Source organism: Malus sylvestris, chromosome 2 (assembly GCF_916048215.2).
Source record: "Malus sylvestris chromosome 2, drMalSylv7.2, whole genome shotgun sequence".
Classification (NCBI taxonomy): domain Eukaryota; kingdom Viridiplantae; phylum Streptophyta; class Magnoliopsida; order Rosales; family Rosaceae; genus Malus; species Malus sylvestris.
In genome coordinates, this window is record NC_062261.1 from 18,966,534 (window position 1) to 18,979,842 (window position 13,309).

Consider the following 13,309-nt stretch of genomic DNA (forward strand, 5'->3'; position numbering starts at 1 on the left):
TTATTGCTTCACTTATGTTTTTTTTTTAACAAAAATAATAAAAGTTGGGTTGTTATTGGTTTAAAAATAATAAAATAATACTTAAATATGTTAGCATTTATGGTAAGGCAAGTGGAATTCCCTTAGAAATAGCAAAAATCAAATTTGAATACAAATTCAAATTTGACATCTTTTTGTCTATGTCAGCTTAGCCTTCTTTTCCATGTCATCTTTGACATTTCAGTTGGAGTAAATGGCATGTCATTTGTTACTGTTATATATTTATGTGGCATTTTTTACAACTCCTTTGAAAATTGTCTTAAAGGTATGATCATAAATACTTTGACCATTTAAAATTGAGTAATGCTAAGTAGATTAAATTTGAATACTAATTTTTTAAAACTCCTTTGAAAATTGTCTTAAAGGTATGATCATAAATACTCTAACCATTTAAAATTGAGTAATGCTAAGTAGATTAAATTTGAATACTAATAATGTGTCACCAATTAAAAATAAGCTCATGTTAATCAATACTTAAGTAATAAGTTAACCATCAACTTTTATGTCGTTTAGTTTACAAAATTTTATCAACAAATTTAGTTTATCCTTACCCTTTAAAATTGAATTTCCGCACTCAAAAACAAAAAAATTAATAATAACTTCTCAATTTCTTGCCTGCGCCGGCGTCTGAAATGGATAAAAGCGCCTTAAAGAATGACTTTACAGGGAATTTTCCGCAGTCCCGCGGAATCGGTAAGAATAAAAGCCTTCTCTCTCTCTACCTCTCTCCTCCTCAACCCAATTAATCGGCATGTATTCGTTTCAGGCATGAGCTTCCTCAAAGAACTAATCGATTCTTTCGGCTCCGTCTTCTCCGCCGCCTCCTCCGACGAGTCTCACCCTAATTCCAGTCCTCCGCCCGATTCCTCCACCATGGACGGTGTAGCTGGCCCATCTTCCGTCTCCAACGAGCGTGTCGCATACAAGCTCAAGGGCTATTTCGAATTGGCGAAGGATGAGATCGCCAAGGCCGTTAGGGCTGAAGAGTGGGGCTTAGTCGATGACGCCATTGCTCACTACAGCAACGCTCAGAGGGTTCTCGTCGAGGCCACCTCCACTCCCATGCCTTCCTATATCACCCTCAGGTTTTCAACTTTCTGAGCTCTGTGTTCTTATTCTTGTGCTTTTCTTCTTCTTTGATTCTTGTTGAAGTGTTGCTGAAGTTGTTAGTCTGAAAAAATTGGTGGCTAGTCTTCAAATTTCTGTTTATGCATCGAAATGCCGAGACCCTTGATTTTGTGGATATGAAAGTTTGATTATTTATGTGTTAGATACAAAATTACATCTTTCATTGAAAACGTAGGAGAGTGAGGGTGATTAAACAAAGTCGTCAAGATAAACTTTTGAGGTAAAGTTGGAAACAGTGTACAAAATATTGTTGGTTGATAATTTCGGAAATCAAGCAAGTGTTCTAATGTGCAATGAAGAATTTGAAAAGATTTGGAAACAATATTTAATTCATCATCTATTTATAAAGAGCTTCATCACTTAAAATAGGTTTCAAACCGTGACTTCGTATGTTGGCTGAATCTGCCCTTCAAAGGATAGTTACCCAAAAGTCAGTTACGGTTCATACTGCTAAGTATCAAGTCAGTCACAGTGATTAATGTTGTAGAATATGAACTTTAATTTGGAATTCATTTGCGTAAACTGTGAAGTATCTTTCAATAGGGCAAATCAGCCCACAAGTATGGTTTGCCTCCTATTGTAAGAGATGAAGATCTTTATAAATAGCTGATGAATTAAATGTTGTTTACACATATTTTCTAATTCTTCAGTGCAGAATAGAACACTTGCTTTAAATTCCCAAATCTATTCAATAAAGTTGTGAGCAACAAGAACAAACATAATTTGAAGCCTCTTTCAAACTTTACCTCAAAAATTACATCTTAATGAGTTTGTTAGGAAACTGCCCACAAGGTTAACGATTTCAAAAGGGGTTAGAATACCTATTGGACTTACTACGAAATTGTCTCGGGGTGTACAAAGAAACCAACCATAACCAATGAAATTATTAAAACTGCATTCATTTGTCACCAAAATCATTAAAAATCATTCACAAAGAGTGAATAACCACACTGTTTTTACTGCTAAATATGAAGTCAGTCATGATGACATGCTGAGATGCTCGTGCATTGTAGTTATCATAAAAATATGTTATTTTGTGGCAGTGAGAGAGAGAAGGTGAAATCTTATCGTCAGAAAATATCGAAGTGGCAGGGTCAAGTTTCTGAAAGATTACAAACTTTAGGCAGACGAACAGGTCATATCACATACTGATTCAACTTAACTGAGCATTGTTTTCAAACTGATATCCATACTTGGCAAGTGACTTTGTTTCTTTCTTTTCTTTTTCCTTGTCCTTATTTCAGGTGGTGCGCCCATGAGCAAAGTATGGTTGGTCTGGTTTGAGAGTTCTATACATTTTTTTTGTTCCTTTTCAGTTGAACCATAATTTATTTTTTAATAAATGCACTTTATGGTGATCTGAAGCATCTAATCTGTTTAGAAAAATGAAAGGAAACAGTTGAGTATTTGATAAAATTCAAGATTACTACATACTCTGTGTAGCTAAAAAATTTCAAAATATATGCAGAACACCTTAGCTCATGCACAAACTGCTTCAGTTGCATCACCAACATCAACTGCCAGAAAACATGTGTTACCCCAGTCTCCACGTGCCACTACAAACAGACCAGAAATGAGGAATCAGGCCAATAACATTGTAAGCTCAAAACCTGTGCAACAGTCTGGGGGTGGTTATGATGAAAAATTGGTTGAAATGATAAATAGTGCTATAGTGGATAGAAGCCCTTCCGTTAAATGGGAAGATGTTGGTGAGAAGTTTATAACATACTCCCTATTTATTCTTTTGGTAAGTTTGTTAAGATTACCAAGTTACTCATTTTAGTTTCTCTACAGCTGGTCTTGAGAAGGTGAAACAAACTTTGATGGAGATGATTATTTTACCCACAAAAAGAAGAGACTTGTTCACTGGTCTTCGAAGGCCAGCTAGAGGTAATGCTTTGGAAGATTTCACATCTTTACTTGTAAAAGTGAAACAGCCAAAAAACTTGTTTCATATATAACTTTCAGGTTTGCTTTTGTTTGGTCCACCTGGAAATGGAAAAACCATGCTTGCAAAGGCAGTTGCTTCAGAGTCAGAGGCAACATTTTTTAATGTCTCTGCATCTTCCCTGACTTCAAAATGGGTATGTCTCTGTCTTGAGGGATGCACTTTCTTTTTTCAGTTCATTCCCTTTTTTCTTTTCCGCTATTGCCCTTATAGGAATTCTAATAAGCTTTACTTGCACTGAAAAAGGTGGGAGAGGCTGAAAAGCTTGTACGAACTCTCTTCATGGTTGCTATATCCAGACAGCCATCAGTAATTTTCATGGATGAAGTATGCTACTTTTCCTCTGAACTCTGAAATTTAGATTCAATTTTTGAACACGCCCTGACTTCCCCTGCATCTGTTATTGATTCTGTTATTAAGTAAGCTATTTCTTGCTTGTACTCGAAGACTGTATAGTTGGTTAGGAGAAATTGGATGTATGATCAGTGGTTAGCATGAGGTAATTATCTCTCTTTGTGTTTGTTGTTTTTATATGTCACTGCTTTCTCAGTTTTTTTAGCGCTCCCGCTACTGCTGATTTTTCTCAATTGTATCACTTATTATTTGATTTTAGTCATCTAGATCGCATATAGCCATTATAGTTAAGTGCCGTAAGTTTCAGGATTTTGGGTTTGTTAGTAAATAGTTAATGTAAAGATTACATATTCATAGTTGAGAGTGTTTCGTGGAATGAGTCAACATGACACTTTTCTGAATTTCCATTCAACTTGCATCTCTGTACCTGCTGTCACAAATGCCTCTGAGATCATAGACTATTTCCACCATTTTCATCTCCACCATATTTTTTTCCCACCCCACTGTCCCCTCCCCTCGTTTCTCTCCAATGGTGCTCTTGTTTTCTGTTACTGTTCAACATAAATCAGTGATGCAATTGTGTCTGATGTCTGTTTGTTTACAGATTGATAGTGTCATGTCAACAAGGCAGGCAAACGAAAATGACGCAAGCAGAAGGTTGAAGTCAGAGTTTCTGATACAGTTTGACGGAGTGACCTCTAATCCTAATGATCTGGTAATTGTGATCGGTAAGCTTTATATCTCAAATTCAATTAAAGGACCCCGAACTGGAAGGATGTGCTTTTTATTAGTACATTATGTCTAGTTTCTATGACAATCTTGGCTAGCTTGCTTCAAGAATGCCAATTGGTATATTACCATTCTTATTTGTAATCATTTATGTCTTCTGCCTGTTGAGACTTTCATCAAGGAAATTGATGTTGACCCCTGTTAATAATAAATTTTAAAGAAAAGAAAAGGTCAAGGGAAGTAGGGAGTGACTTGCCAAAGTTCTGAACTATTCTATTTTGTCTCAATATGGATCCTCACTTTGACATATTTTTTTTAATGTTATTTCAGGTGCTACGAATAAGCCTCAAGAACTGGATGACGCAGTTCTTAGAAGACTGGTTACTCTCTTCCCCTTTAACTTTTATACATTGTTGGTATTCATTCTGTTGGCTTCCAGTTGCTTTTCTGATTAAACTCACTGTAATGGGGAACCCTGAACCAGGTAAAGAGAGTGTACATACCATTACCAGATTTAACTGCGAGGAGAGTTCTCCTAAGGCACAAACTCAAGGGCCAAGCATTTTCCTTACCAAGTAAGGATGCTCCTATAAATACTTGTGGAACTTTTCCTTGTATATGATTCCATTCCACCAAACCAAATAATAACCAAAGAAAGTGAAGCATGCAAGCATCCTTTTGCGCATTTTGGTTAGTCTTCTGAGTCACGTGATTTTTTACTTCTTATTGCTTGTATTAGGTGGAGATGTTGAAAGACTTGCAAGAGAGACAGAAGGTAAGAAATTTTTTTCCTGTTATACTTTTTGAAGTGCTTTTCAAATGGCAGTGCTTTAATAAGTCAATTCAATTTGCAAAAGAAATTTGGCCAACATTGAGACACTTGGTGCTACCAACCTTAGTTCCACTCGTAGTGGTTGGTTGGTGGTTACCAGCCATTACTTTGTGCTGCTTTTTTATGGAATGGAACCTTATTCATCATCTTGGAATAAAACAATTATCATACTGGTTAAGCATGTCACTAGTTACTTTTATGTACAGGGTATTCGGGAAGTGATCTGCAAGCATTGTGTGAAGAAGCTGCAATGATGCCAATTAGGGAACTGGGTGAAAATATTCTCACCGTCAGGGCAAATCAGGTATTATACCTAAATAAATTGGTTTAAGAGCCGTGTATAAATACTTATTAGTGCTTGGTAGATATTTGCTAAAGGCACTTACACATGTTTACTTTGATGATCTGATTCGTTTCATGCAAGTCTTTCACTCTAGATCATGATTCATTCAAAATGCTTTTTTTTTTTTTTTTTTTTATTAAGGTTTCCGTGAGGAACCTTTTTTATTTTACTATTGATGAGGATGTGGATGCCAAAGACACTCCATTAGCTACTCATAATATTTCTCATTGGTCTCAAACTTAAGCGAAGCGGTGGCATTCATCTGGTTTTCAGTATAATATTTATTTGATGTTCCCGGTGACTGTAAACTTGTTTGAAAAACAATTTTGATCTCAGTTTACTTTGTTATCCGTGTGCCAGGTACGACCTCTAAGATATGAAGATTTTCAGAAGGCGATGACTGTAATCAGGCCAAGCTTAAGCAAAAGCAAGTGGGAAGAGCTTGAGAGGTGGAACGAAGAGTTCGGCTCTAATTGAATGCCTATTACAGCATTGACTCTATGATGTCCAAAACATAGGATGTGGAGTTGGGACGAAGGACAAAAAAAAAATGGAAAATCATATTTTGATCGTAAAAACTCCACACCTCAAAGACGCGAACTCGACTCTGCTTGTTCCTAATTGTTTGTATTCTTCGGTGCAAGATTGTACATAGTATTATGTAGTTGGGTTTACGATGCAGGAACCCGCCAGAGATGTGCAGCTCGTGTAATTTAACAATTTATGACTTCAGTTGAAGTAGTGATAATCCAAAATATAAGAAGAATCTCAAGTTGATACATTAAGAAATCTTTGATAGCTGTTGTATGTTTTCGAGGATTGTTCATAATTGCAGCCGAACAGTCACTGTTAAGCGATACGATTGGTTCGGTTTGAGCTCGAACCAAACCAGTGGCAGTTTCATTGGTTTGGGCATGAGCAGTGAGCACAATGCTCTTCCTTACTATATCGCGGATTGGCTTGTCACGCCTGAGAAGATGCCATATTTTGTTACTATTTTCTGTTGTTCAATCGTTAGATGCTGGTTACCCTTCAGATTTCGAACTCAAAGCTTATTTTGCGCTTAAACAACTTATTACAATACAAATACTAAAAGCCTTGTTGGATAAACCCTTAATAATTGTTACATAGATGGTTTATCAGCACCTTGAGAACATGTGTCTGCAATGCAATAAGCAATTCAAGTAACAGGAAGAAAGGAGAAAATAACCAACATAAAAAAGAACAGAAAATTGCGACCTAGATATTAAACCAGCCAAAGTAGAGCTCTCCAACTGTTTGGGGCAGATTTTCAATTTCCTTTCACAATTTCAAATCATTTTTTGCCATAGCAAATCTCAACCAAATTCAATAAAATCGAATGGGTTTTGTTCTTTGTCATGTCCAGCAGTCCAAATAAGCAAAGGCAAGTGGTGGGCCAACCACTACCAGCCCAAGTGCCCAGCATCTTGAGCCTGGCCTATTTGCCTTTTACCAACCGGTGGAAATGCTCTTATTGAGATAGTGGACTGGTCCAATGGTTTGGTTTGTGTTCACAACAAAAGCCATCAGGAGATTCCTTTGTGGAACCCGTCAATTCAAAGGTTCAAGAAGATTCCTTCCCCAACTATTGAGGAAGAACCGGATTTATGAACGAGCTTTCACTATGGATCCGGGTATGATTCATTTGACGGGGACTAAAACTTTTGAAAATTGTGGAGTTTACTGATACGGAAAGTGTAGTAGTAGTAGTAGTGGTGGTGGTGAGTTATCAAGTCAATGTCTACAGCTTAAAATCCAACTCCATGAAAAGGGTCCTAAACTTTCCTTCCAATGGTTTTGGATTCAACCAGGTGACATCGTGTGTTTGGACAGTGCTCTAATCTTTCCAACGAGAAATATCACAAATCTCCTGCACCTGTCCATGGGATGGGGATTAATATTCTACTCTTGATTTGGTGGTCTTGAGAGGCTGCTTATGCATCTGTGTTAATCATTTCAACGCCCAAGATTTAGCCACTCGAAACAATGTTTGGATTATGAAGGAATATGGAGTCACAGAATCTTGGAGTTGGAACCTGCTTTATTCTATTGTTCACGGGAATGTGCCTTGGGTGCTTGCTAGTAGTGAACCTTTGGTGCTTTCGATGGATAGTGAAACTGTTCTCTTTTGGTACGATTTACAGAAAAATAGTGTCAAACAAGTTGAAATTCATGGTCTGCCCCGTCGATTTATGCCACTATTTGTGTAGGGAGCCTTTGCCTTCTTGAGTGTGATCCTGTACTCGTTGGGAGGCAATACCAAATCCCTTGTACCTCTAAGAGAGGAAAGTTTCAAGAAGTGAAGGGTTTCTTGTCCTGGTGGTCGTCAAGGCAACTGAAGATGATCTCACCTTAAGGCAGAACACGATAAGGGTGAATTTCGGGTGTGTTTCAAGTATGTGAAGGTAGTATGCTCGTTTCTTTAGACTAGGCTTGCTGTTATTTGTATTGAACGTTTTCTGTTTATGGCAACAGAATTAGTTAGTGTTTTTTTTTTCTTAACAAACGATATTATCTACATTAAAGGGAATGAGATGGGTTTAGGCTCACAATGGGCTAACAATAATGTGACTCAAACTCGCCTTTGGTGAGAATCGAACCTAAGACCTCTCACTTATAAGTGATGAGGAATACAGTAAGACCTCTCACTTACAAGTGATGTTACAAGTGAAGAGGAATACAGTAAGACTTTTCACTTACAAGTGATGAAGAATATCATTAGACTGTAGTATTAAGTGGCATAATTAGTTGGTGTTAGGTTGCCCACTTGTTTTCCAAGCCCTTGTTTTGTCTGGCTGCTCTTCTGGTGGTATCGTATGGTATCATGCATATTATAGGACTACAGTGAAAAACATAGAAGCTGAGAATTGTGCTCAGCAGTGTTACATTTAGGATAGAATGGCAAAATAAAACTCTTTATTGGTCACCTTAATATCATTCCTAATATAGTAATGCTACACTTACTATCTATTTGTACCATCACTTGTACCATCTCTTTAACAGAGATAGGGTCCGTCAATGCATATGGCTCTCATCTATTAGAGAGATGATACAAATAATTGTACAAGTAGATTGTAAGAATAACATTTTTTTTCCCTAATGTTTTCTTTTAAATCCTAATTAAATTTTGCTGGGAAATCAAAACTGATGCATTAACTAGTTTATAACGTTGGTATTCATACTACGTAGTCTAATATTTTTAGTCTAGTTTACCATATCCCGATATCAGTTTTCTTTCTGAAGCAAAAACTGATATTTTCATTTATATCCAAACGTTGGGGATAATAAAGTTAGACTTTTATTATAAAGTAATATGCTCTTGGCCAAATTTTTTTTATGATCCTTGTGGTAATAATCTACTTTTAAATAGACTTATGTAGTGAGAAAGCTATTAACTGTAATCATGTGGTGAAATTCGTTATCAATCATAAGAGCAACTCTAGCGTGGGAGCCCTCTCTCCAGGCTATTCACTATTCAATCCACCCTGTGAATAGTAACCGCCTTTAGTGAATAGTAACCGTCCTTAATGAACAGTAACTGCCTTTTGCATATCCACCGTTTCACTTGAATAGCCCTGCCAATAGGCAATAAAATATAATTTTTTTTAAATAATACAGAATAATTTTTTATTTGTAATTTCGGATAAGATTTTTAATCGTTCTCGTTGCGCTACATATCATTATCTGAAAAGATAATTATTGGTGATGGATTTCGATAAGATTTTTATCCAATGCAGTCGTGTCACGTGCCTTACTTTTTCAGAATCTTTGAGGATAGATTTCGATCAGATTTTTAATCATTCTCGTTGCGCCACGTGTCATTACCTGAAAAGACAATTATTGGTGATGGATTTCGATAAGATTTTTATCCAATGTCGTCGTGTCACGTGTCATTACCTTTTCAGAATCTTTGAGGATAGATTTCGATTAGATTATTAATCGTTCTCGTTGCGCCACATGTCACTACCTGAAAAGACAATTATTGGTGATGGATTTCGATAAGATTTTTATCCAATCCCGTCGTGCCATGTGTCCTTACCTTTTCAGAATCTTTGAGGACAGATTTCGATCAGATTTTTAACGAATGATAACATGCCACGTGGCACTATCTACAACCTAATCCGCTTCTGAATCCTCCATATAATCCATCATCCATCTCTGAAATCTCATACCTATTTTCTCAAGATCTCTATAATTATTCATAGTTTCTGCTTCCTTCTTCACCAAAATCAAAATCTGTATCATTATTCATAGTTTCTGCTTCCTTCTTACAATGTCTTCTTCTTCAATGATGATGTGGGAAATCGATTAGCAAGAGGAATAATTGTTTAACCAATCAGAAGGAATGTTCAATGTCCAGGTAGGCCGAAATGAGATGGAAGAGGAGGATGAGCGTAGAAGGAGACATGATGAAGCAAGAATGGCCAAAGCCTCACATTCCCGTCGAGTCATCCAAGCTGTGGTTCAGATCTCCGGGCCCAGCCGTTCCGAAAACCTTGATAAAAACAGGCAACGACAAGGTGCGGAGTTGTTGGACGATTATTTTGTCCATAACAGTGCATTCCCTGATACGTACTTCAGACGTCGTTTTAGAATGGAACGACATTTGTTCAACAAAATCATGATTGTTGTTTGCAACCATGATTCTTACTTGTGCAAAAGAAGGATGGTTTGGGTGCTATGGGTCTCCTTCTAGAGCAAAAAATTACTGATGAGATGCGGATGCTTGCATATGGAGCATCTGCAGACCAAGTGGATGAGATAGCGAGGATGGGGAAATCAACCATTCTTAAGTCCCTAATGAGGTTTTGCGGAGCAATCGAATCTATCTACACCGCAGAGTACCTTCGGCAACCTACTCACAAGGACTTGAAAGGCTTCTGAAGAAGGCTGAGATGCGAGGTTTTCCTGGGATGATTGGGAGCATCGATTGTATGCATTGGACGTGGAAAAATTGTTCAAGTGCATGGCAAGGTGCTTATGGGGACAGAAAATGAGCAAAAAATATCATTTTGGAGGCGGTGGCATCTTTTGATACATGAATTTGGCACGCCTTTTTCGGGGTTCCAAGAGCTCAAAATGACCTCAACGTCCTTGCCCAATCCCCAATGTTCAACTATGTCCTGCAAGGAAAGGCACCAAAAGTCACGTACTGCATCAACAAATGTATGTATGACGGGCCATACTACCTAGCAGATGGCATTTACCTAAGGTGGTCAACATTTGTCAAAACAGTGCCACGTCCGTGAAGTGCAAAGGAAAAACACTTTGCAAGTTGTCAAAAGGGGTGCAGGAAGGATGTGGAGCATTGTTTTGGTATCCTCTAAGCTCGCTGGGGCGATTGTCAGAGGTGCTGCTAGATTGTTTGATGTACAATCACTTCGATCCATCATGATGGCGTGCATCATTCTTCACAACATGATTGTGGAAGATGAGTACGATTATGATGCCGTTGATGAATATGAGCCAAACACGATGAACAATTCAAGAACACGTATATATTGTGCTCATGAAGCCACCGAAGAACCCGTGCAACATGAGCCATTAGAAAGGGATGGACGTTACTATGAATTGATCATTCAACAATATACTGCACTTCAAAGGCCATACATGCACAATGCCCGACAAAATGACTTGATAGAGCACCAGTGGGCTTTGAAACAAGCTGAAGATAATTAAGTTCATCTAGTGTGTTTGTTTTTATTTGGTGTGTTTATTTAATTTTATTTGGTGTGTTTTTTTAGTTCATTTTTAATTATTTGGTGTGTTTTTTTAGTTCATTTTTAGTTCATTTTTAATTATTTGGTATGTTTATGTAATTTTATTTGGTGTGTTTTTGTCATTTGAATAAATATTCTCTTATGATATAAATAACTTACCAAATTAAATAAATTTACTCTCACTATAAATAAAGTATTAAATTCAATAAATTGGAAACAACATAAAGTACACTATTCAATAAATAATAAATTTCAACCCAAAGTGATTGGAAAATTATGGGCTCCGATTACAAAAAGTACTCTATTCATCATCACCACATCCTCTTTCTCCGACTTCCAAAAATATTTAGAATTTGGAGACTTCCCTTCAAAGGCGTGTTCATAATGTCACGATCTCGTTGAGTCATTCTCTCTTCTCTAGCTTGTTCCCTTTCTTGCCTAAGTAGCTCTCTTTCCTTCTCATTAGCTTGAAATTCTCTCTCAACAGCTGCAGCTTTTGCCTCATCTCTAGCCTTATCAGCCTCAAATTTTGCCATTTCCCGCGCCAAAGTCAATTCACCTTGGCAAGCAAGTTCTTCCATGTACTTTGCATAATCATTCTTGGAAGCACTCCCTTTTCTCTTTGAAGCCTTCTTACCTTGAGGCCTAATTGGATAACAAGTTGACCCCGACGCTTGTTCAGGGAGGGGCGTTTCGGGCACTTCTTCTGCATCATCTTCATGAACATGCAAGCCATGATCGGGTGTAGAGTGTAGAGGGGTGCTGTTCATGAAAACTTCTGGACCGACATACACAACTCTGAATTTAGGACAATCTTTTACAATATTCCAACATTCCCACCGGTTTATTTTTACTTTTGGTTTTGGCACCATAACAAGCTTGTGCTTGAAGTTGTTACACAATGCGGGAGAAGAAATAATTATAATGAAAGTAGGTAAAAAATAAATAATACAAACAAATAATTATAATGAAAGTAGGTAACAAATAAATAATACAAACAAATAATTATAAATGAAAGTAGGTAATAAATAAATAATACAAACAAATAATTATAATGTAAATTTGGGTATAGTATAAACAAATAAATAATATATTGTTACCTGATCCGTATAATTTTCCCCACTTCGAAGATTAGTACTAGCTTGTGCCAAGGCATCTCTCCACGTACTAAACGATTGGCTAAGTAATTTCCAACGGCTGGACATCAATTCTTTGGTTCTTTTCCCACCCATTTTCTCAAGATAATTGGTATGAATAAGACTCCACATTTCTCGCAACTGCATCTAATTACCCGTAAGCGAACTATAAGTAACTTCAACCCAGCTAGTACACAATGCAACATCTTCAAGAAGTGACCAATTCATACCTACATCAGTAGTAATTTTGTTGAAAAAAAATTGGATTGAAACTTTGAGAGAAAGATAGGAATTTGATTGAAAGTAGTTGAGAAAATATGAAATTGTGGCGTAAGGTAGATGATAATGAGAAGGTATTTATAGAAAAGTAAAAACAATTTTTTTTAAAATTTTTTAGATTATTTTTCGGATTTTTTACAAATTTTTTAAAATTTTTATTGAACTAATTAATCTCTGCCATTGGATTTAAAAAAAAAATTGAATTCCAACACTCTAGATTGTGCCACGTGTCACAACGATAACTTTTCTTAATTTTAAAACTATTTTTTCTTTTATTTATTTATTTATAAAGCAGAATAATATCAAGCATTGATCTCAGATCCAACGGTTGATATTAATAAGATTTTTTTATTACCATTGCAAATCGGACGGTCCAATTTAAAGAGCCGTTGAGATTGAACGGACCGTGGGAAGCCACATGGCTTCCCAATGGTAACCTCGGCAAACTGCGATGCGGGCCCAAGCTCTGAAAAGCTATCGGCTAACGTGCCCCCACGCGCCTAACAGAAAAAAAATTAAATTAAATTAGGCCGACGCCAAGATGACGGCAACCCTGGCTTCACATCCACTGGGGCTAGCAATTCCTCACAGGCCCGAAGCTTGGGCCTCCACTTTCCTTCGGGCTGCCCACACTGGAGCTTCAAGGTCGAGCTATCTAGCCCTATTTCGTCCCCGTCCCCCGAGCACCAGCCCACGCTAGAGTTACTCTAAGGCTTGCCAAATACCCGCAAGCAGGATATTATATGAACATTCACTAAATTAAAGTAGCAAGAATGCCCA

General features: G+C 37.2%; 1 protein-coding gene across 1 annotated transcript; it reads left to right on the forward strand.

Annotated features, from left to right (window-relative positions):
• The first annotated feature begins 617 nt into the window (after positions 1-617).
• Positions 618-6,162, forward strand: LOC126597840 (uncharacterized). Its single transcript, XM_050264651.1, has 14 exons — positions 618-732; positions 806-1,124; positions 2,211-2,302; positions 2,412-2,431; positions 2,636-2,876; positions 2,962-3,057; positions 3,136-3,251; positions 3,362-3,442; positions 4,074-4,197; positions 4,529-4,578; positions 4,683-4,773; positions 4,938-4,973; positions 5,237-5,334; positions 5,734-6,162. The coding sequence occupies exons 1-14, from the start codon at positions 672-674 to the stop codon at positions 5,848-5,850; spliced, it is 1,542 nt and encodes a 513-aa protein (XP_050120608.1). The 5' UTR covers positions 618-671; the 3' UTR covers positions 5,851-6,162.
• The last annotated feature ends 7,147 nt before the right edge of the window (positions 6,163-13,309 follow it).

Excerpts from the sequence above, each read along its gene's own strand:
- LOC126597840 (XM_050264651.1), top strand. The coding sequence starts at position 672 with ATGGATAAAAGCGCCTTAAAGAATGACTTTACAGGGAATTTTCCGCAG. Across the intron at positions 3,058-3,135 it reads TCTTCGAAGGCCAGCTAGAG|GTTTGCTTTTGTTTGGTCCA; the intron begins GTAATGCTTTGG and ends TATAACTTTCAG. Across the intron at positions 4,774-4,937 it reads CCAAGCATTTTCCTTACCAA|GTGGAGATGTTGAAAGACTT; the intron begins GTAAGGATGCTC and ends TGCTTGTATTAG.